This window comes from Somniosus microcephalus, unplaced genomic scaffold, assembly GCF_052327205.1.
Source record: "Somniosus microcephalus isolate GS21.2 unplaced genomic scaffold, FLI_Smic_1.0 scaffold1, whole genome shotgun sequence".
NCBI lineage: Eukaryota > Metazoa > Chordata > Chondrichthyes > Squaliformes > Somniosidae > Somniosus > Somniosus microcephalus.
In genome coordinates this window covers 5,082,031-5,105,762 of record NW_028225188.1, presented here as the reverse complement: position 1 = coordinate 5,105,762, position 23,732 = coordinate 5,082,031, and the positions used below count along the sequence as shown (strand labels likewise).

The 23,732-nt window shown below is 52.0% G+C and overlaps 2 protein-coding genes across 2 annotated transcripts; one reads left to right on the top strand and one right to left on the bottom strand.

The window, feature by feature from the left end:
• Positions 1–2,887: 2,887 nt before the first annotated feature.
• LOC147084186 (uncharacterized) lies at positions 2,888–4,583 on the top strand. Its single transcript, XM_085979842.1, has one exon. The coding sequence runs from the start codon at positions 2,952–2,954 to the stop codon at positions 4,581–4,583; it is 1,632 nt and encodes a 543-aa protein (XP_085835968.1). The 5' UTR covers positions 2,888–2,951.
• Positions 4,584–9,334: 4,751 nt separating this feature from the next.
• On the bottom strand, positions 9,335–23,732 carry LOC147084185 (uncharacterized). Its single transcript, XM_085979841.1, has 2 exons — positions 23,720–23,732; positions 9,335–10,906 (listed from the first exon to the last, which is right to left on the bottom strand). The coding sequence occupies exons 1-2, from the start codon at positions 23,730–23,732 to the stop codon at positions 10,113–10,115; spliced, it is 807 nt and encodes a 268-aa protein (XP_085835967.1). The 3' UTR covers positions 9,335–10,112.

Genomic DNA, 23,732 nt, shown 5'->3' with positions numbered 1-23,732 from the left:
GTTTTGAATCATGAAGTGGCTCTGGAACGCCGCCGCCGGTCTGTGAGATTGGTAAGCCTGTGAAAAAAAGCCTGCGAAAGTGTGTTTAAATACTCACTGAACCTCTGCTCTCACCGCTCCTGACACTGGCCTGTGAAAATACTCCTGCCCCAGAGGGCTGTGGAGGCTCAGTCATTGAGTATAATCAAGGCTGAGATCGATAGATTTTTGGATTCATGGGGAATCAAGGGATTTGGGGATCGGGCGGGAAGGTGGAGATGAGGTAGAAGATCAGCCATGATCTTATTGAATGGCGGAGCAGGCTCGAAGGGCCAAATGGCCTGCTCCTGCTCCTATTTCTTACGTTCTTAAGAAAGCTGTTTGCTATAGCCTGCTGCCCCACGACAAATACACAGAGGATTTCAGTTACGTGGAAAGACTGGAGAAGCTGGGATTGTTCTCCTTGGAGCAGAGAAGGTGCAGCGGAGATTTAATAGAGGTGTTCAAAACATGAAGGGTTTTGATAGAGTAAATAGGAGCATGGGAACAGGAGGAGGCCATTCAGCCCCTCCAGCCTGTTCCGCCATTCAATGAGATCATGGCCGATCTGTGTCTTAACTCCACCCACCTGCCTTGGCTCCATATCCCTTTGCTCCCTTGTCTAGCAAAAGTCTATCGCTCTGGGATTTAAAATGATTAATTGAGCTGGCATCGACTGCTTCCTGTGGGAGAGGGTTCCACACTTCTACCACCCTTTGTGTGAAGAAGTGTTTCCCAACTTCTCTCCTGAATGACCTGGCTCTGATTTTAAGGTGATGTCCCCTTGTCCTCGACTCCCCCACCGGCAGAAAAAGTTTCTCTCTATCTACTCTACCAATTCCTTTCAAAATCCTAAAATCCTCAATCACTCCTTAACCTTCTAGATTCCAGGGAACACAAGCCTAGTTTATGTAATCTCACCTCATAATCTAACCCTTGGAGCCCGGGTAACATTCTGGTGAATCTGTGCTGCACTCCTTCCAAGGTCAGTACATCCTTTCTGAGGTGCGGTGCCCAGAACTGTACACAGTGCTCCAGATGGGGTCTAACCAGGGCTTTGTATAGCTGTAGCTTATAAGGAGAAACTGTTTCCAGTGGCAGGAGGGTCGGTAACCAGAGGACACAGATATAAGGTCATTGACAAAAGAACCAGAGGCGAGGTGAGGAGAATTTTATTGAGGCAGCGAGTTGTTGTGATCTGGAATGCGCTGCCTGAAAGGGCGGTGGAAGCAGAGTCAATAATAACGTTCACTGGGGAATTGGATAAATACTTCAAGGGGAAAAATTTTCAGGGCTATGGGGACAGAGCAGGGGAGTGGGACTAAATGGAGAGCTCTTTCAAAGAGCCGGCACAGGCACGATGGGCTGAATGGCCTCCTTCTGTGCTGTATGATTCTATGAGCCACTCCTAGAGTGGAGTGGTGCCCGCAGGGATCGCTTGGCAGGAAATTGGGAGGAGGTGGTTCACACGCAGACAGCACCTGATTTCGAGACACTGTCCTTTTAAAATAATCCCTCCACAGGCAAGGAGGGACTCGGTCCCTTTAATGAAAATCACATTGAAAAGGAGAGTCCCTGTCCCTTTAAGAGCCCTCCGCCCACCACTCCCGCCTTTTTCTTAAAAGTCTTTGAAATTAATAATAAAAGTTCATGCAGAAAATATGTGTGTGTCTGTCTGCAATTTTGTGAGTATCTGTGTCTGTCTGACTGTATGTGTGTGTGTCTGTGTAGAATAGCATCATAGAATGATACAGTACAGAAGGAGAGAAGCAATATTTTTACTCACAAGTATTTGCTCCACAGGGTTTTTTGTTTCTGCTTCATCAATTTAAAAATGAACTGCTTTTTTAAAAACTTCTGCAAAACACAATTAGTTTGAGCTGTAAAATGTGAAAGGAACATTAAAAATAAACTTTCCAAGGCTCACAGATCCTGACCAGGCCCCTTCAGAAAATGGCGGCAGGCCGATCCGTCCAATGAGCCGGTTCCAGATCCCGCCTCCTCCTTCGCCGCGATTGGTTGGAGGACCAAAGCCCCTCGGTCGGTCCTCCAGGCTCAGCCTCCCCTTCGCTCATTGGTGGAGAGCTCAGTGTCAGTCAGTGCACGCCGGCGACGTCATGACGTTCCAGGGTGGGCGGTTGGAGCAGGCGGGAAATTCAGCCGGTGCAAGTCCCGCCCCTCAGGCTCCCCGATTGGTTGGAGGACCCGCCGCCGGCTCGCTCCTCCAGCCCCGCCCCGCTCACTCCCTATTGGTCGGAAGCTCCCGTCAATCAGGTCCTGGGCCCGGGTCACGTGTCCCTGGAACATGCTCCGCCAAACTGAAGAAGCTCCGCTCGGGGCCCGGATCCGTGGACTCTCAGGTTTGGATTCCCCTTTATTCTCTCCCCTCCTCTGATCTCAATCGGATCTGGGGGAAAACTCACTTTCCCTCACTGATTGCGGCTCTTCACCAACACCGACTTTACAAAGAAAGCCCCGCGCGGCAGCCTGGAGCTCGGGCCCAGCGCGCAGGCGCGGGGGAGGATGATTGACAGGGGTTCAGGGTGTGTGCTGAGCATGCGCGGTGCGGGCCGGGCGCCTGTGGAGCAGGAGAGGGCGGGGCCATGGGGCGCATGCGTGGGGTCAGCCACAACTCAGTGCGGCGGCCGGAGCGCTTTCTGGAGTGCGGGGACTTGTGGGGATTGCCGCCGCCATTATTGTTGATCCTTTCAACCAACCTGTGCAGCAGCTGGGGCCTGAAAATCAGCTTCACTGCCCCTGGGCTGGGAAAGGGGGACATGAGGCAACATTCTCCCTCTTACCCCTTTCTACACTCCTTTTGCAGGGTTTTAGAAGTGGAGCATTTACAGACAGGAAGCTCAGACCAAACATCACCTCAAGATCAGACAGAGTCGCTGGATTCATCAGGACCTGAATATCATCGGCCTTTGTACATGGAAGGAGAGAGCAGTGATCACAGCGTGGACAAACCGCACACGTGTTCCGTGTGTGGACTCGGATTCAGCCGATCGCCTGACCTGGCGAGACACGTGCACCGTCACACCGGGGAGAAACCGGGTAAAGGTGGGGACAGCGGGAAGGGATTCAGTTCCCTGTCTACGTCAGAAGTTCATCCGCACAGTCACCCCGAGGACAGTCCGTTCACCTGCTCCGTGTGTGGGAAGGGATTCACTCGCACATCTCACCTGCTGAGACACCAGCTTGTTCACACTAATGAGAAACCGTTTCAATGTTCTGACTGTGGGAAGAGGTTTAAAAGCTCCATGAATCTGACAAGACACCAGCGGTCTCACAATGGAGAGAGACTGTTCACCTGCTCCGTGTGTGGGAAGAGATTCACTCGCACATCCCACCTGTTGAGACACCAGCTTGTCCACACTGATGAGAGACCGTTTCAATGTTCTGACTGTGGGAAGAGGTTTAAAAGCGCCACAAATCTGATGACACACCAGCGGTCTCACAATGAAGAGAGACCGTTCACCTGCTCTGTGTGTGGGAAGGGTTTCACTGTGTCATCCAACCTGCTGCAATATGAGCGAGTTCACACTGGAGAGGGGCCTTTCTCCTGCTGTGAGTGTGGGAAACGTTTCACTCAGTCATCCAACCTGCAGACACACCAGCGAGTTCACACTGGGGCGAGGCCATTCACCTGCTCCGTGTGTGGGAAGGGATTCATACGGTTATTCAACCTGCAGGCACACCACCAAGTTCACACTGATGTTAGGCCGTTTAAATGTTCCGACTGTGGGAAGAGTTTTAAAAGCTCCGGGGCTCTGAGCACACACCAACGAATTCACACTGATGAGAGAGCATTTCAATGTTCTGACTGTGGGAAGAGTTTTAAATGCTCCGGGGCTCTGACCAGACACCAGCTTGTTCACACTGGGGAGAGGCCATTCACCTGCTCCGTGTGTGGAAAGGGATTCACTGATTCATCTACCTTGCTGAGACACCAGCTTGTTCACACTGATGAGAGACCCTTTAAATGTTCCGACTGTGGGAAGAGCTTTAAAAGACCCGGGGCTCTGACCACACACCAACGAGTTCACACTGATGAGAGACCCTTTAAATGTTCTGACTGTGGGAAGAGCTTTAAATGCTCTGAGGCTCTGACCATACACCAACGAGTTCACTCTGATGAGAGAGCATTTCAATGTTCCGACTGTGGGAAGAGTTTTAAAAGCTCTGGGGCTCTGACCCGACACCAGCTTGTTCACACTGGGGAGAGGCCATTCACCTGTTCCGTATGTGGAAAGGGATTCCCTGATTCATCTACCTTGCTGAGACACCAGCTTGTTCACACTGATGAGAGACCTTTTAAATGTTCTGTCTGTCAGAAGAGCTTTAAATGCTCTGGGGACCTGAAGCAACACCAGCTTGTTCACACTGATGAGAGGCCATTTACATGTTCTGACTGTGGGAAGAGCTTTAAAATCTCCGGGGCTCTGACCACACACCAGCGAGTCCACACCAATGAGAGAGCATTTACATGTTCTGAATGTGGGAAGAGCATTAAAAGCTCCAATCACCTGCTAAAACACCAGCGAGTTCACACTGTTCTGTAGCGCAGGGCCTTGTAGACAGCTGGGGTGCCATGAACATGGAATGGATGAATGTTTTGAAATTCTTGTACTGCTGTTTAATCTTTAAGACTGTTATGCTGATGATTCCCTTCGATTGACTGTTCATGGTGTTCCATAGAATGTACAGCACAGCAACAGGCCATTCGGCCCAACTGGTCCATGCCGGTGTTTATGCCCCACACCCACCCTACTTCAATTAACCCAATCAACATATCCTCCCATTCCTTTCTCCCTTGTGTAGCTTCCCCATAAATGCATCTGTGCTGTTCACCTCAACTACTCCCTGTGGTAGTGAGTTCCCCTTTCTACGACTCTCTGGGTAAAAAAGTTTCTCCTGAATTCCCTACTGGATTAATTAGTAACTGTTTTATATTTATGGCCCCATAAATATGATGGGATTCTGCTAAGCTGACCAGTATGTTGTTGTACATTGTCTTTTTCTGATGAATGAAACATTACCGAGCCCCTGTACCCGTGTTATGGGATGAAGTGCCAGACAAGTGAAGGCACAACGTCTGGGTGTGAATCTGATAATAACCATACAGACCGTATAGGTGTGATAACCAGATGGGCTTGTGGTTATAGTCTGGTCACAGATGGACTAAATTCCCTGAATTAGCAGGAGTTCAGGAGGCGGTCAACAGACGGGTCCAAACAATCCCATTTCCTGAGCGGTAACCAAGCTTGTGTATAAGAACAGGCCACTTAAGCCGTTGTCAGTTGGAACAGACTCGAGAAGATCGCGCGTGAATCCACTGTACTTCTATTCTCCAGATTGAGGGAATTATCACCCGATCTGTGTTATGCAGCGCTCTTAATAAAGCCTGGAGAGACAATTTGTGTTCTTGTGAGCTTGATTATCTGGTATCTGAAACCCTGGGACTCTCGATCATTGGAGTCAACCTCAGTGTGTGGAAAGGGATTCCCTGGTGTATCCCACCCGCTGACACACCAGAGTGTCCACAGTGTGACTGCGGTGGGTCAATTCCACTGTTTCCGATGGCTTTACAATTCACAATATATATTAATGATCGAGGCAAGGGAACTAGATGTAATATCTCCAAATTTGCAGACGACACAAAGCTGGGTGGGCGTGTGTGCTGTGAGGAGGATGCCGAGAAACTCCAGTATGATTTGGACAGGTTGGGTGATTGGGCAAAAGCATGGCAGATGCAATATAACATGGATAAATGCGAGGTTATCCACTTTGATGGCAAAAACAGGAAGGCAGATTATTATCTGAATGGCAATAGATTGGGAGAAGGGGAAGTGCAACAAGACCTGGGTGTCCTTGTGCACCAGTCTCTGAAGGTAAGCATGCAGGTGCAGCAGGCAGTTAAGAAGGCAAATGGCATGTTGGCCTTCGTAGTGAGAGGGTTTGAGTACAGCAACAAGGATGTCTTGCTGCAGTTGTACAGGGCCTTGGTTTGACCACATCTTGAGCATTGTGTGCAGTTTTGGTCGACTTATCTGAGGAAGGATGTTCTTGCCATAGAAGGAGTTCAGCGAAGATTCACCAGACTGATACCTGGGATGGCAGGAATGACGCATGAGGGAAGATTGGGTCGATTGGGCTTGTACTCGCTGGAGTTTAGAAGAATGAGAGGGGATCTCATTGAAACTTATAAAATTCTGACAGGACTGGACAGACTAGATGCAGGAAGGATGTTCCTGATGGTTGGGGAGTCCAGAACCAGGGGTCACAGTCTAAGGATAAGGGGTAGGCCATTTAGGACAGAAATGAGGAGGAATTTCTTCAACCAGAGAGTGGTGAACCTGTGGAATTCTCTACCACAGAAGGCAGTAGAGGCCAATACATTAAATATATTTAAGACGGAGTTGGATATATTACTTAAGGCTAAAGGAATCAAGGGATATGGGGAGAAGGCAGTGACAGGGTACTGAATTTGGATGATCAGCCATGATCACAATGAATGGCGGAGCAGGCTCAAGGGGCCGAATGGCCTACTCCTGCTCCTATCTTCTATGTTTCTATGTTTAGCTGCCATGGGAGTGTTTGATGGGGACAGTGTAGAGGGAGCTTTACTCTGTATCTAACCCGTGCTGTACCTGCCCTGGGAGTGTTTGATGGGACAGTGTAGAGGGAGCTTTACTCTGTATCTAACTCGTGCTGTACCTGCCCTGGGAGTGTTTGATGGGACAGTGTAGAGGGAGCTTTACTCTGTATCTAACCCGTGCTGTACCTGCCCTGGGAGTGTTTGATGGGACAGTGTAGAGGGAGCTTTACTCTGTATCTAACCCATGCTGTACCTGACCTGGGAGTGTTTGATGTTGACACCAGGGAATGTTAAAATGTTCCATTCCCCCACAATCTCAATGGTAATAAAATGCATAAAGTAACAGAAGCTTCTCTCCTGGACACAGATATTGAGAGGACTGGGAATGTCTGCAACTAGTCATCAATTAACTCTCGTCTTATCTTAGAAACAACGACTCAATCGACTGTGTTTCAAACAAATCTGATTTATTTATACAGAATATTAAATTGCAGCCCAGTTGTTGGGGTTTTAACATCCACAAAATATAAGATGGCCACTAATAAATTCAAGAGGGAATTCAGGAGAAACTTGTTTACCCAGAGAGTGGTGAGAATGTGGAACTCGCCACTACAAAGAGTAGTTGAGGCTAAAAGTACAGATGCATTTAAGGGGAAGCCATGAGGGTGAAAGGAATAGGAGGAAACTCTCCACTGGCTGGAGTCAGCCCGAGCACAAGGAAGATGGTTGTGGTGGTTGGAGGTCAATCATCACAGCCCCAGGATATCGCTGCAGGTGTTCCTCAGGGCAGTGTCCTCGGCCCAACCATCTTCATCTGCTTCATCAGTGACCTTCCCTCCATCATAAGGTCAGAAGTGGGGATGTTCACTGGTGACTGCACAGTGTTCAGTTCCATTTGCAACTCCTCAGATAATGAAACCGTCCATGCCCGCATGTAACAAGACCTGGACGACATTCAGGCTTGGGCTGATAAGTGGCAGGTAACATTCGCACCACACAAGGGCCAGGCAATGACTATCTCCGACAAGCGAGCATCTAACCACCTCCCCTTGACATTCAACGGCATCACCATTACCGAATCCCCCACCATCAACATCCTGGGGGGTCACCATTGACCAGAAACTTAACTGGACCAGCCACATAAATACTGTGGCAACAAGAGCAGGTCAGAGGCTGGGTATTCTGCGGCGAGTGTCTCACCTCCTGACTTCCCAAAGACTTTCCACCATCTACAAGGCACAAGTCAGGAGTGAGATGGAATACTCTCCACTTGCCTGGATGAGTGCAGCTCCAACAACACTCAAGAAGCTCGACACCATCCAGGACAAAGCAGCCCGCTTGATTGGCACCCCATCCGCCACCTTAAACATTCACTCCCTCCACCACCGGTGCACCATGGCTGCAGTGTGTACCTTCAACAAGATGCACTGCAGCAACTCGCCAAGGCTTCTTCGGCAGCACCTCCCTTCCCGCGACCTCTTCCACCTAGGACAAGGACAGCAGGCACATGGGAACACCTGATAGAATACATAGATCCCTGAAGGCAGCAGGACAGGTAGATAAGGTGGTTAAAAAGGCATATGGGAGACTTGCCTTCATTAGCCGAGGCATAGAATATAAGAGCAGGGAGGTTATGATGGAGCTGTACAAAACGCTAGTTAGGCCACGGCTGGAATACTGTGTGCAGTTCTGGTCGCCACACTATAGGAAGGGTGTGATTGCATTGGAGAGGGTGCAGAGGAGATTCACCAGGATGTTACCTGGGCTGGAGCGCTTCAGCTATGAAGAGAGACTGGACAGGCTGGGGTTGTTTTCCTTAGAGCAGAGAAGGCTGAGGGGGGACCTGATTGAGGTGTACAAAATTATGAGGGGCATAGATAGGGTAGGTAGAAAGGAACTTTTCCCCTTAGTAGAGGGGTCAATAACCAGGGGGCATCGTTCCAAGGTAGGGGCAGGAGGTTTAGAGGGGATTTGAGGAAAAACTTTTTGACCCAGAGGGTGGTTGGAATCTGGAACTCACTGCCTGAAAGGGTGGTAGAGGCAGGAACCCTCACAACATTCAAGAAGCATTTAGATGAGCACTTGAACCACCATAGCATACAAGGCTACGGACAAAGTGCTGGAAAATGGGATTAGAATAGACAGGGCTTGATGGCCGGTGTAGACACGATGGGCCGAAGGGCCTCTTTCTGTGCTGTATGACTCTATGACCACCAACTCCAAGTCAAACACCATTCTAACTTGGAAGTATATTGCCATTCCTTCATCATCACTGGGTCAAAGTCCTGGAACTCCCTCCCTGACAGCACTGTGAGAGTACCTTCACCACACGGACTGCAGCGGTTCAAGAAGGCGGCTCACCGCCACCTTCTCAAGGGCAATTAGGGATGGGCAATAAATGCTGGCCTTGCCAGCGACGCCCACATCCCATGAACGAATTAAAAGAAACTTCATCCCATAACACGCGTACAAGGGCTCAGTAATGTTTAATTCATCAGAAAAAGTCAAAGTACAACAACATACTGGTCAGCTTAACAGAATCTCTTCATATTTGTATTGCTGCAGTTGTACAGGGCCTTGGTGAGACCACACCTTGAGCATTGTGTGCAGCTTTGATCGCCTTATCTGAGGAAGGATGTTCTTGCCATGGAAGGAGTTCAGCGAAGATTCACCAGGCTGATACCTGGGATGGCAGGAATGATGTATGAGGAGAGATTGGGTCGATTGGGCTTATACTCGCTGGAGTTTAGAAGAATGAGAGGGGATCTCATTGAAACTTATAAAATACTAACAGGACTAGACAGACTCGATGCAGGGAGCATGTTCCCGATGGCGGGGGAGTCATGAACCAGGGGTCACAGTCTAAAGATAAAGGGTAATCCATTTAGGACAGAGATGAGGAGGAATTTCTTCACCCAGAGGGTGGTGAACCTGTGGAATTCTCTACCACAGAGGGCAGTTGAGGCCAATTGATTAAATATATTCAAGAAGGAGTTGGATATATTTCTTAAGGCTAAAGGGATCAAGGGATATGGGGAGAAGGCAGGGACAGGGTACTGAATTTGGATGATCAGCCATGATCTCATTAAATGATGGAGCAGGTTCTAGGGGCCGAATGGCCGACTCCTGCTCCTATCTTCTATGTTTCTATGTTTATGAGGCCACAAACTTAAAATAGTCACTAATAAATACAGGAGTAATGAATTCAGGAGAAACTTTTTTACCCAAAGAATGGTGAGAATGGGGAACTCGCTACCACAGGGAGTAGTTGAGGTGAACAGCATAGATGGATTCATGGAGAAGCCACATGAGTGTGAAAGGAATGGGAGGAGATGTTGATCGGGTTAATTGAAGTAGGGTGGGTGTGGAGCATAAACACTGGCATGGACCAGTTGAGCCAACAGTCTTAAAGATTAAACAGCAGTACAAAAATGTATAAAACATTCATCCATTCCACGTTCATGTCGCCGCAGCTGTCTGGCAGGGCCCTGCACTACAGAACAGTGTGAACTCGCTGGTGTCTCAGTACGTACGATGACTGAGTGAATCCTTTCCCACACACGGAGCAGGTGAACTGTTTCTCATCAGTGTGAACTTGTTGGTGTCTCAGCAGGTGGGATGACCGAGTGAATCCCTTCCCACACACGGAGCAGGTGAACGGCCTCTCCCCAGTGTGAACTCGCTGGTGTCCATTCAGATTCCTGGAGCTTTTAAAGCTCATCCCACAGACAGAACATGTAAACAGTCTCTCATCGGAGTGAACTCGCTGGTGTTGCTTCAGATCCCCAGAGCTTTTAAAGCTCATCCCACAGTCAGAACATTTAAATGGTCTCTCATCGGTGTGATATCGCTGGTGTGTCAGTAGGTCGGATGACTGAGTGAATCCCTTCCCACACACGGAGCAGGTGGATGGTGTCTCCCCAGTGTGAACTCGCTGGTGTCTCAACAGGTGGGAGGGCCGAGTGAATCCCTTCCCACACACGGAGCAGGTGAACAGCTTCTTTCCTGCTCTCTCCAGCTGGTGTCCCTTCAGCTCCTGGGACATTTGAAAGCTTTTCTCACAGTCGGACTGTTTCACCAGCCTCTCCCCAGTGTGAACTCGCTGGTGTGCCAGCAGATTCGAGGACCGAGTGAATCTCTTCTCACACACGAAGCAGGTGAACAGAATCTCTCCTGCTCTCTCCAGCTGGTGTCTCTTCAGATCCTGGGACCTTTTAAATCGCTTCCCACAGTCAGAACATTTAATGTGAACAAGCTGGTGTCTCAGGAGGGTGGCAGAATGAATCGCTTCAATAACACGGAGCAGGTCAACGGTCTCTCATTGGTGTGGACAAGCTGGTGTCTCAGCAGCACGGAGGGTGCAATTAATCCCTGCCCACACACGGAGCGGGTTAAAGGTCTCTCCCTAGTGTGAACTTGCTGGTGTATCATCGGAGCGGATGACTGAGTGAATCCCTTCCCACACACGGGGCCCGGGTTTCCCCCAGTGTGTGGCCACTGGTGTCGCTTCAGGTATTTGTAGATTTTGAAGCTCTTTCAGAACATTTAAAAGTTCTCTCCCCAATGTGAACTCACGGGTGTGCCAGCAGATTGGAGGAGCGACTGAATCAGGTCCTGAGGAATCGCGTAACTCTGTCAGAATTTGAGGTGATGTTTGGTTTGAGCTTCCTGTCTGTAAATGCTCCACTTCTAAAACCCTGTAAAAGGAGTGTAGAAAGGGTAAGGGGGGAGCAGGAATTTTTTTGGCTTATTTTGCCTCAAAGAACAAACAGGGCAGAGCCGGTCCCACTGACGTCCAGCCATGCCCACAATAACCAGCGGGCCAGAAACAGCCCAATCCACCTCACTGACTTGGCCCTGAAGTCAAATCAAGTCTCATCAAAGTCTCATCAAATGACATCCTTTGTGACTGTGACAAAGGTAAACTATCTCTACTCGTCCTTCTTGACTTGTCTGCAGTCTTTGACATGGTTGACCACTCCATCCTTCAACGCCTCTCCACCATCGTCCAGCTGGGCGGGACTGCACACGCCTGTTTCCATTCTTATCTATCTAATCGTAGCCACAGAATCACCTTCAACGGCTTCTCTTCCCGCTCCTGCATCGTTACCTCTGGTGTCCCCCAAGGATCTATCATTGGTCTCCTCCTATTTAGAGTCATAGGCATAGAAATTCAGTGGGTAGCGCTGGCGCCGAGCGCCTAAAGAGACCTAGAATTGGGGCGATACCCTATGTTGGGGCGGACGCTATGAAGATAGCGACAACTCAGATATTGACTATACATTTAGCGCCTGCGCTAAGTGTTTGCGCGCGCCCGCAAGCAGATCATGACGTCATTTCAGTGTGCAACGCCTTCTAGGAGCGCCTGAGCGCATATTGGGTGGTGCCCGGAGCCTTAACGCCTATCGCTATTCGTGACAGTTCGAGGGAGGGCTAGCAGGCCCTTCTTGGAGTAGGGGGGCGCTATTTAAAGGGGACAGCTCTAGTGCAGAATCTTCAGCCACTTGGCCTGCTCATTGCTGGAGAGAGTTGGCGAGCTACTGTGGAGCGGAGTTTTGGGAATTTAGCTTTAGAGTACTTGGGACCTTCAAACCTGTCCGAAGCACTTGCAGCACTACACCTAAAAGCCTTTTGACCAACTGGCATCGGAATGGGAGCTTCTTTGGAGGGCGACGGCCTCATCGCCCAACACTGTGAAGGGGCAGAGAGACGGCGGGAGAGAGGGCCGGGATTGGCCAGAAGGAGGAGGGGCAATGGAGGTCGGCCAATCCGACGGGATGCTGCGAGGGTCTTTAGGCAGCAGGTGACAAGCCTTGACATGTCGGAGGAGCAGTGTTTGCGAAGGCTCCGATTCTGGAGGGACATTGTTACTGATCTGTGCCACCTGCTTGGTCAGGATCTGCAGCCGCGTGAACGCTGCAGAACCTCTCTGTCCGTGATGGTTACACTGACTGATGGCCTCCATTTTTATGCCAACGGATCCTTTCAGTCAGCCATTGGGGACATTGCAACTGTCGCTCAGGTTGCAGTCCACTGTTGCATCCGGCAAGTTACAGATGCCCTTTATAGGCGAAGGCGTCAATTCATGACCTTGCCTCTGACCCTGCACAAGCAGGCGGAGCACGCGCAGGGTATCGCTTCTATTGCGGACTTCCCCATGGTGCAGGGGGCGATTGACAGCACACACGTGGCTTTGAGGGCGCCATGCCATCATCCTTAGGACTTCCGCAACCGCAAGGGGTTCCACTCCCTCAACATGCAGCTGGTCTGTGACCAACGCCAAATCATCATGGCAGTCACCGCGCATTTCCCAGGGTGCAGCCACGATGCCTTTATCCTGCGGTTGACCTCAGTTTGTAACCTTTTTGAGCGGATGGCTCGAAGACGAGGTTGGCTTACTGGGGACAAGGGCTATCCTCTCTGGCCATGGCTGATGACAACACTCCGTGTGGCCGACACCCCAGCAGAATAGCTGATCAGCAGCGGCCATCAGGCGACCAGGCACAGTAAACAGCACACTATTGGTGTTCTCAAAAAGCGTTTCCGATGTCTGGAACATTCGGGGGGATCCCTGCAGTACTCGCCGCAGCAAGTGGGACACATCGTCGTCGTCTGCTGCATGCTCCACAACTTGGCGATTCGACGCACCCAGCCAATTCCAGCTGTCCCTCAACGACCAGTAGAGCAGGCGGAGGAGGAGGAGGAGGATGAGGAGGAGGAAGAGCAGGCGGAGGAGGAGGATGAGGAGGAGGAGGAAGAGCAGGCGGAGGAGGAGGAGGAAGAGCAGGTGGAGGAGGAGGAAGAGCAGGTGGAGGAGGAGGAGGAGGAAGAGCAGGTGGAGGAGGATGAGGAGGAGGAGGAAGAGCAGGTGGAGGAGGAGGAGGAAGAGCAGGTGGAGGAGGAGGAGGAGGAAGAGCAGGTGGAGGAGGAGGAGGAGGAGGAAGAGCAGGCGGAGGAGGAGGAGGCGAAGGAGGAGGAGGAAGATGGAAGGGCTGCTGAAAGTGGAAGGGCCATACGTCAGAGGCTCATCTGGACGCGTGTCGAGATCCCTGTGGCGGAATGATGAGAGTCTTAACTCCTGCGCACTTTGGATGTTTGACAGCCTCTGAATGGCAGCATCACTGAAAGTAGTCACATGCACCATGCCACATTGAAACTTCTGTTTATTGGCACAAAAGTCTTTCATTACAGCAAAACAACGTAATATCAACAGAAACCATAAGTTACTAAATAACTGTGAACTCTTCGGCAAAGCCGCAAAACTCAACAAACCTTCTGCAAATATAACAGCAGGTGAGGGTGTCCTTGAATTTGGACAAAGAAACGTCTCAGCACCTCCCTCTACAACTGGCCCCTTGAGGGAGAATGACTTCTCTTTCACGCCCGGCCCCTTCCCTCCCTGCTGCTCCTACGTAATTGGACCCCAGTGGCGGGCTCAAGGCTGGGGGACGCCTGCTGACTGTCTGGAAGCGCAGATGCCCTGAGGTACGGCCTGGCTGACCTCTGGGCTTGGAGGGTGCGGACGCAGGATGCTTGATGTGACCATGGCTGGAAGCAGTGTGCCCTGCAGGTGGTGGCAGCTGCAATGCAGACGTCCCAGCGCTGGCATGTGCAATGGTCTCCTGCCGAGAGAGGACACCTGCACCATGGTCGGACAACACACTGGCTATCTGAGGGGAGCGGCTCGGCTCATCCGCCACAATCGCATGCTCCACTGATTCCTGGCCTTGTATGGGACTGGAAGGGCCCGGGGTGATCCTATCTGATGCAGAGAGGGTGGCTGCAGTGAGAGATCACGTTGCGTCAATTTGGGTGTGGAGGAGCCCAGCAAGTGACTGCGTGGCAACAGTGAGGACCTGTGTGCCAGGTGCCAGTGCTTCGGAGAAGCCCTGGACAGTTCTTTCCATTGCTTCGGACAAGGCAGGTGCCGACCGCTCCACTGCCTCGGACAAGCCCTGGACAGACCTTTCCAGGGATTGTCCAAAGCCCTGAACAGTCCTTTCCATTGCTGACTCAAAGCCGTGGACAGTCCTCTCCATTGTTGCCCCGAAGCCCTGGATAGACCTGTCCATTGTTGCCCCGAAGCCCTGGATAGTCCTGTCCATTGTTGCCCCGAAGCCCTGGATAGACCTGTCCATTGTTGCCCCAAAGCCCTGGAGAGTCCTCTCCATTGTTGCCCCAAAGTCCAACATACTCTTAGCCAATGAATCTATTGACTCAGGCATCTTCTCCACTGCAGCCATCAGCTCCATGTGTCTGACCCAGGCCTGTTTGCTCATTTCAGCCAGGTGACGCACCTCATCTGCACTCTGTGCAGCAGTCATCACTACCTGCCTTGCCCTCCGAGGAGACGGTGGCCGAACTTGCCTATCCCCCGTGCGTTGCTGCATGCCGCTTGTTCCGGCAACTGGTTCATCCTCAGAGGCCCCCCCCCATCCCTCCAGGGGACTACTATCCCCAGTCTGTAGATGTGTCCGCTCCCCGGATTCTGCAACGGCTGGTCCGGATTCCTCCTGGTCCTCGCCTCCGGTGGCACTGGCACTGGCAGCTTCAGCGCGTTGAGCCCGAGTTGGTGCTGCTTCATCTGAAAGTAGGGAGGTGGAAGAGTGGCTTTAGCAAAAGGACAGCTTTGCTGAAAGGCATGCCACATTGCGGCAAGGCTCTGACATGGCTGCACACTGAGGATGCATGCTGGCGGGGGGACCAAGTGGAAGGCAACAGGTGGAAAAGGTGAGAGTCTTACCCTCGCTGTCGGTAATGGGGTCGGCAGATGCAGTGGTCACAGGACCAGACAGACGTCCTCCAAGTATCTGGTGCACTCTCTCCTCCAGATCCGTGAGAGTGACCACTTGTGGAGGTCCGCCACCGGTTTGACGCTGCTCCTTTCGGATCGTCGCCAGCTTGGACTGCAGGGGAAAGAAGGGGAAGTTCTGTAACATGAGGCCTTGAGACATCATCGCATGCCCCCCATGGTGCAAGAGCCCTTACATGAGGCCTTGAGACATCATCGAATGCCCCCCATGGTGCAAGAGCCCTTACATGAGGCCTTGAGACATCTGTCCATGTGTGTGCCCAGAAAGGGCCATGGGTGCTTGCTGACAGATGGCCATTGGGGCATCATTGCAACAGGGTGCCCGAAGTCAGCTGCAGATGGAGGTAATCAGAAGTTTGCTAAACCATCACTCACCCTAACGATCCGTGTGAGGTCGTTGAATTTCTTCCTGCACTGAACAGGGGGGTCCTGGTCGCCATGCTGCTGGAGTTGACCCTCACAGCAACCTCTCTCCAAGATTGTCGGTAAGCCTTCTGATTCGGCCTCTTGCCATTGTCCGGATACAGGACCTCTCGACGGTGTTCAACTGCAGCCACCAACTGGTCCAGAGCCTCAGTGCTGAAGCACTCTGCTCTCTGCCTAACCTTCTCCATGCTGAACAAGTTTCTAACGCCAGAGAAGGGCGAGCGCCGATTCTGAGGTCTACAGGGCGTTGGGTGTTGAAGCTCAGGCTGACTGACCCACCCCTTTAAGAGCCGGCCGGCGCCTGGAAGTCTCGTGGTTTCCCGTAATTGAGATCACCTGCACTGCGCCCGTCCGTGTCGATATTCAGTAGCGCCTGAACTTTTGCACCTTAGGAGCACCGTGCAACGGCTGAATTAGCGCCTCAATCCCCTTTGGGGGCGATGCAACCCAATATCTCGCCAGGCAGCGATAAGTTTCGCCAGTTCTAGCGCCTCAAGCGGGGCTATACCCAATTTCTAGGCCATAGAGTTATACAGCACAGAAAGAGGCCCTTCGGCCCATCGTGTCCGCACCGGCCATCAAGCCCTGTCTATTCTAATCCCATTTTCCAGCACTTGGTCCGTAGCCTTGTCTGCTATGGCATTTCAAGTGCTCATCTAAATGCTTCTTGAATGTTGTGAGGGTTCCTGCCTCTACCACCCTTTCAGGCAGTGAGTTCCAGATTCCAACCACCCTCTGGGTGAAAAAGTTTTCCCTCAAATCCCCTCTAAACCTCCTGCCCCCTACCTTGAAACTATGTCCCCTGGTTATTGACCCCTCTACTAAGGGGAAAAGTTCCTTTCTATCTACCCTATCTATGCCCCTCATAATTTTGTATGCCTCAATCAGGTCCCCCCTCAGCCTTCTTTGCTCTAAGGAAAACAACCCCAGCCTGTCCAGTCTTTCTTCATAGCTGAAGCGCTCCAGCCCAGGTAACTTCCTGGTAAATCTCCTCTGCACCCTCTCCAAAGCAATCACATCCTTCCTATAGTGTGGCGACCAGAACTGCACACAGTATTCCAGCTGTGGCCTAACCAGCGTTTTGTACAGCTCCATCAAAACCTCCCTGCTCTTATATTCTATGCCTCGGCTAATGAAGGCAAGTATCCCATATGCATTTTTAACCACCTTATCTACCTGTCCTGCTGCCTTCAGGGATCTATGTACATGCACACCAAGGTCCCAGTGGATGTGGTGTATTTGGACTTCCAAAAGGCATTTGACAAGGTGCCACACAAAAGATTACTGCACAAGATAAAAAATCACAGGATTGGGAGCAATATACTGGCATGGGTGGAAGATTGGCTATCTAACAGAAAATAGAGAGTGGGGATAAATGGTTCATTCTCGGGTTGGCAATCAGTAACTGGTGCTGTTCCGCAGGGGTCAGTGCTGGGACCCCAACTCTTTACAATCTATATTAACGATTTGGAGGAGGGGACCAAGTGCAACGTATCCAAGTTTGCCGACGATACAAAGATGGGAGGGAAAGCAGTGAGTGAGGAGGACATTAAAAACCTGCAAAAGGACATAGACAGGCTAAGTGAGTGGGCAGAAATTTGGCAGATGGAATATAATGTTGGAAAGTGTGAGGTTATGCACTTTGGCAGAAAAAATCAAAGAGCAAGTTATTATCTAAATGGAAACTGCAAAGTGCTGCAGTACAAAGGGATCTGGGGGTCCTGGTGCATAAAACGCAGAAGGTTAGTATGCAGGTGCAGCAGGTGATCAAGAAGGCCAATGGAATCTTGGCTTTTATTGCAAGGGGGATGGACTATAAAAGCAGGGAAGTCTTGCTGCAGTTATACAGGGTATTGGTGAGGCCACACCTGGAATACTGCGTGCAGTTTTGGTTTCTATATTTAAGAAAAGATATACTTGCTCTCGAGGCGGTTCAGAGAAGGTTCACTCGGTTGATTCCGGAGATGAGGGGGTTGACTTATGAGGAAAGGTTGAGTAGGTTGGGCCTCTACTCATTGGAATTCAGAAGAATGAGAGGCGACTTTATCGAAATATATAAGATTGTGAGGGGGCTTGATCGGGTGGATGCGGGGAGGATGTTTCCGCTGATGGGTAAGACTAGAACTAGGGGGCCTAATCTAAGAATAAAGGGCTGCCCTTTCCAAACTGAGATGAGGAGAAACTTCTTCACTCAGAGGGTGGTAAATCTATGGAATTTGCTACCTCAGAGAGCTGTGGAAGCTGCAACATTAAATACATTTAAAATGGAGATAGACAGTTTCCTAACTGATAAGGGAATTAGGGGTTACGGGGAGAGGGCAGGGAAGTGGACGTGAGTCTAGGTTCGGATCAGCCACGATCCTATTGAATGGCGGAGCAGGCCCGAGGGGCCGTATGGCCTACTCCTGCTCCTATTTCTTATGTTCTTAGATAAGAATGATTATGTCCCTCTGATCCTCTGTCCTTCCTGGGGTCCTACCATTCATTGTGTATTCCCTTGCCTTGTTTGTCCTCCCAAAATGCATCACCTCACACTTTTCAGGGTTAAATTCCATTTGCCACTGTTCTGCCCATCTGACCAACCCATCTATATCGTCCTGTAGCCTGAGGCTTCCCTCCTCACTATTTACCACTCCACCAATTTTTGTGTCATCTGCGAACTTACTGATCATACCTCCTACATTCATATCTAAACCATTAATGTACACTACAAACAGCAAAGGACCCAGCACCGATCCCTGCGGTACACCACTGGACACAGGCTTCCAGTCACAAAAACAACCTTCGACCATCACCCTCTGCCTCCTGCCACTAAGCCAATTTTGGATCCAATGTGCCAAATTGCCCTGGATCCCATGGGTTCTTACCTTCTCATCTACATGCTGCCCCTTGGCGACATCATCCGAAAACACAGCGTCAGTTTCCACATGTACGCTGACGACTCCCAGCTCTACCTCACCACCACTTCTCACAACCCCTCCACAATCTTCTAATCCAGTTATGGATTAAATATTGGGAAGACTGAAGCAATTGTTTTCAGTCCCTGCCACAAACTCTGTTCCCTAGCCACTGACTCCATCCCTCTCCCTGACATCTCTCTGAGGCTGAACCACACTATTTGCAACCTTGGTGTCATATTTGACCCCGAAATGAGCTTCCGAACACATATCCGCAGCATAACTAAGACCGCCTATTTCCACCTCGGTAACATCGCCCGTCTCTGCCCCTGCCTCAGCACATCTGCTGCTGAAACCCTCACCTGGGCCTTTGTTACCTCTAGACTCGACTATTCCAACGCACTCCTGGCTGGCCTCCCACATTCCACCCCACATAACCTTGAGGTGATCCAAAACTGCCCGTGTCGTAACTCAACGCCAAATCCCATTCACCCATCACCCCTGTGCTCGCTGACCTACATTGCCTCCCGGTTAAGCAATGTTTCGATTTCAAAATTCACATCCTTGTTTTCAAATCCCTCCATGGCCTCGCCCCTCCCAATCTTAGTTATTCCCTTCAGACTCACAACCACCCACGACAGAATCATAGAAATAATGACACGGAAGGAGGCCATTCAGCCCATCTTGTCCGTGCCGGCCGATTATGTGCTATCCACACTAATCCCACTTTCCAGCACTTGGTCCGTAGCCTTGTAGGTTACGGCACTTCAAGTGCATATCCAAGTACTTTTTAAAATGTGCTGAGAGTTTCTGCCTCTACCACCCTGTCAGGCAGTGAGTTCCAGACCCCCACCACCCACTGGGTGAAAACATTTCTCCTCAACTCCCCTCTAAACCTCCGACCAATTACTTTAAATCTACGCCCCCTGGTTGTGGACCTCTCTGCCAAGGGAAATAGGTCCTTCCTATCTCGGCCCCTCAGAATTGTATACACATCAATCAGGTCTCCCCTCAGCCTCCTCGGTTCCAAAGAAATCAACCTCCTCCCCCCCCCTGAGACATCTGCGTTCCTCCAATTCTGCCCTCTTGAGCATCCCTGATTATAATCGCTGCACCATCAGTGGCCGTGTCTTCTGTTGCCTCGGCCCTAAGCTCTGGAATTCCCTCCCCGAACCTCTCCGCCTCTCTTTCATAGAAAATAGGAGCAGGAGTCGGCCATTCGGCCCCTCGAGCCTGCTCCACCATTCAATGAGATCATGGCTGATCAAAACCCACCTCTGTGACCAAGCTTTTGGCCATTTGCCCTAATTTCTCCTTATGTGGCTCGGGGTCACATTTTTCAATGTCTTACAATACTCCTGTGCAGCGCCATGGGACGTTTTCCTACGTTAAAGGCGCTATAGAAATACAGGTTGTTGTTGTTCTCATTGTTGGAGGTGAGCTCTGAACAGGCCCCGCCCCCTCCACCGCATGTGCCGCTCCAAGGTGAGCGAGTGCTCTGAACAGGCCCCACCCCCTCCCCCTACTCCGCATGCGCCGCTCCAAGGTGAGCGCGGGCTCTGAACAGGCCTCGCCCCCTCCCCCTACTCCGCATGCGCCGCTCCAAGGTGAGCGCGGGCTCTGAACAGGCCCCGCCCCCTCCCCCTACTCCGCTCCAAGGTGAGCGCGGGCTCTGAACAGGCCCCGCCCCTTCCCCCTACTCCGCATGCGCCGCTCCAAGGTGAGCGCGGGCTCTGAACAGGCCCCGCCCCCTACTCCGCATGCGCCGCTCCAAGGTGAGCGCAGGCTCTGAACAGGCCCCACCCCCTCCCCCTACTCCGCATGCGCCGCTCCAAGGTGAGCGCGGGCTCTGAACAGGCCCCGCCCCTTCCCCCTACTCCGCATGCTCCGCTCCAAGGTGAGCGCGGGCTCTGAACAGGCCACGCCCCCTCCCCCTACTCCGCATGCGCCGCTCCAAGGTGAGCGCAGGCTCTGAACAGGCCCCGCCCACTCCCCCTACTCCACATGCGCCGCTCCAAGGTGAGCGCGGGCTCTGAACAGGCCCCGCCCCCTCCCCCTACTCCACATGCGCCGCTCCAAGGTGAGCGCGGGCTCTGAACAGGCCCCACCCCCTCCCCTACTCCGCATGCACCGCTCCAAGGTGAGCGCAGGCTCTGAACAGGCCCCACCCCCTCCCACTACTCCGCATGCGCCGCTCCAAGGTGAGCGCGGGCTCTGAACAGGCCCCGCCCCCTCCCCCTACTCCGCATGCACCGCTCCAAGGTGAGCGCGGGCTCTGAACAGGCCCCGCCCCCTCCCCCTACTCCGCATGCGCCGCTCCAAGGTGAGCGCGGACTCTGAACAGGCCCCGCCCCCTCCTCCGCATGTGCCGCTCCAAGGTGAGTGCGGGCTCTGAACAGGCCCCGCCCCTGCCCCCTACTCCGCATATGCCGCTCCAAGGTGAGCGCGGGCTCTGAACAGGCCACGCCCCCTCCCCCTACTCCGCATGTGCCACTCCAAGGTGAGCGCGGGCTCTGAACAGGCCACGCCCCCTCCCCTACACTGCATGCGCCGCCGGGCCCGCTCCCGAGGATGAGCCGCTACCACGCCTGCGCAGGGCCTCGCATTCTGGGTCGGCCCGAGCAATCGCAAGAGTCCGGATCACCGGCGGAAAGTGAATTTTGTCAGGGTTTTTTTATATATAGCGGAGAAGCGCGGGCGGGGAGATAAATAAAAAGAAAATACAAACCGGACCGTCCCAGCGCCCTCACGGCACCGAGCGAAGCAGATTGAGCGGCCGCAGCCCCTTGTCTTCTGCAGGGAGCCGGACTGGGGCACGTCATCAACTCCACGGCGGTGACTGACAGGAGCTCCGACCAATAGGGAGAGAGCGGGCGGCGCTTGGAGGACTGAGGTGGCGGCGGGTCCTCCAACCAATCGGGGTGTCCGAGGGGCAGGACTTACGCCGCCTGCTTCTCCCGCTGCTGAGACAAGTGGAATGCAGCAGAGGGCGCTCTTCTGAGTTTGGGGCTCAGGCCTGTTAGTGGAGCAGTGCAGAGGGAACTTTACTCTGCACTGGGCTTTACTCCCTCAGCACTGCACTGGAGGGGCAGCACAGAGTTTTAGACTCGAGTCTCTGGAGTGGGACTTCAACCCACAACCTTCTGACTCAGAGGAGAGAGTGCTGCCGCCTGAGCCATGGCTGACACTCTGTATCTAACCCGTGCTGTACCTGCCCTGGGAGTGTTTGATGGGACAGTGTAGAGGGAGCTTTACTCTGTATCTAACCCGTGCTATACCTGCCCTGGGAGTGTTTGATGGGGCAGTGTAGAGGGAGCTTTACTCTGTATCTAACCCGTGCTGTACCTGCCCTGGGAGTGTTTGATGGGACAGTGTAGAGGGAGCTTTACTCTGTAACTAACCCGTGACGTGCATGCCCTGGGAATGTATGATGCGACAGCGTAGAGGGAACTTTACTCTGTATCTAACCCGTGCTGTACCAGCCCTGGGAGTGTTTGATGGGGACAGTGTAGAGGGAGCTTTACTCTGTATCTGACCCATGCTGTACCTGCCCTGGGAGTGTTTGATGTGACAGTGTAGAGCGAGCTTTACTCTGTATCTAACCCGTGCTGTACCAGCCCTGTGAGTGTTTGATGGGACAGTGTAGAGGGAGCTTTACTCTGTATCTAAACCGTGCTGTACCAGCCCTGGGAGTGTTGTTTGGGACAGTGTAGAGGGAGCTTTACTGTGTATCGAACCCGTGCTGTACCTGCCCTGGGCGTGTTTGATGGGACAGTGTAGAGGGAGCTTTACTCTGTATCTAACCAGTGACGTGCATGCCCTGGGAGTGTATGATGGGACAACATAGAGGGAGCTTTACTCTGTATCTAACCTGTGCTGTACCTGACCTGGGCGTGTAGCGGGAGCTTTAGTCAGTATCTAACCCCTGCTGTACCTGCCGTGGGAGTGTTTGATGGGACAGTGTAGAGGGAGCTTTACTCTGCATCTAACCCATGTAGTACCAGCCCTGGGAGTGTTTGATGGGACAGTGTAGAGGGAGCTTTACTCTGCATCTAAACCGTGCTGTACCTGCCCTGGGAGTGTTTGATGGGACAGTGTAGAGGGAGCTTTACTCTGTATCTAACCTGTGCTGTACCTGCCCTGGGAGTGTTTGATGGGACAGCGTAGAGGGAGCTTTACTCTGTATCTAACCTGTGCTGTACCTGCACTGGGAGTGTATGATGGGACAGCGTAGAGGGAGCTTTAGTCTGTATCTAACCCGTGCTGTATCTGCCCTGGGAATGTTTGATAGGGCAGTGCAGAGGGAGCTTTTCTCTTTATCTAACCCGTGCTATACCTGCCCTGGGAGCGTAGCGGGAGCTTTAGCCAGTATCTAATCCGTGCTGCACCTGCCCTGGGAGTGTTTGATGGGACAGTGTAGAGGGAGCTTTATTCTGTATCTAATCCGTGCTGTACCTGCCCTGGGAGTGTTTGATGGGACAATGTAGAGGTAGCTTTAGCCTGAATCTAACCCGTGCTGTACCTGCCCTGGGAATGTTTGATAGGGCAGTGCAGAGGGAGCTTTTCTCTTTATCTAACCCGTGCGATACCTGCCCTGGGAGTGTAGCGGGAGCTTTAGTCAGTATCTAACCTGTGCTGTACCTGCCCTGGGACTGTTTGATGGGACAGTGTAGAGGGAGCTTTAGTCTGAATCTAACCCCTGCTGTACCTGCCGTGGGAGTGTTTGATGGGACAGTGTAGAGGGAGCTTTACTGTGTATCTAAACCGTGCTGTACCAGCCCTGGGAGTGTTTGATGGGACAGTGTAGAGGGAGCTTTACTGTGTATCTAAACCATGCTGTACCAGCCCTGGGAGTGTTTGATGGGACAGTGTAGAGGGAGCTTTACTCTGTATCTAACCCGTGCTGTACCTGCCCTGGGAGTGTTTGATGGGGCAGTGTAGAGGGAGCTTTACTCTGTAACTAACCCGTGACGTGCAT

Excerpts from the sequence above, each read along its gene's own strand:
- LOC147084186 (XM_085979842.1), top strand. The coding sequence starts at position 2,952 with ATGGAAGGAGAGAGCAGTGATCACAGCGTGGACAAACCGCACACGTGT.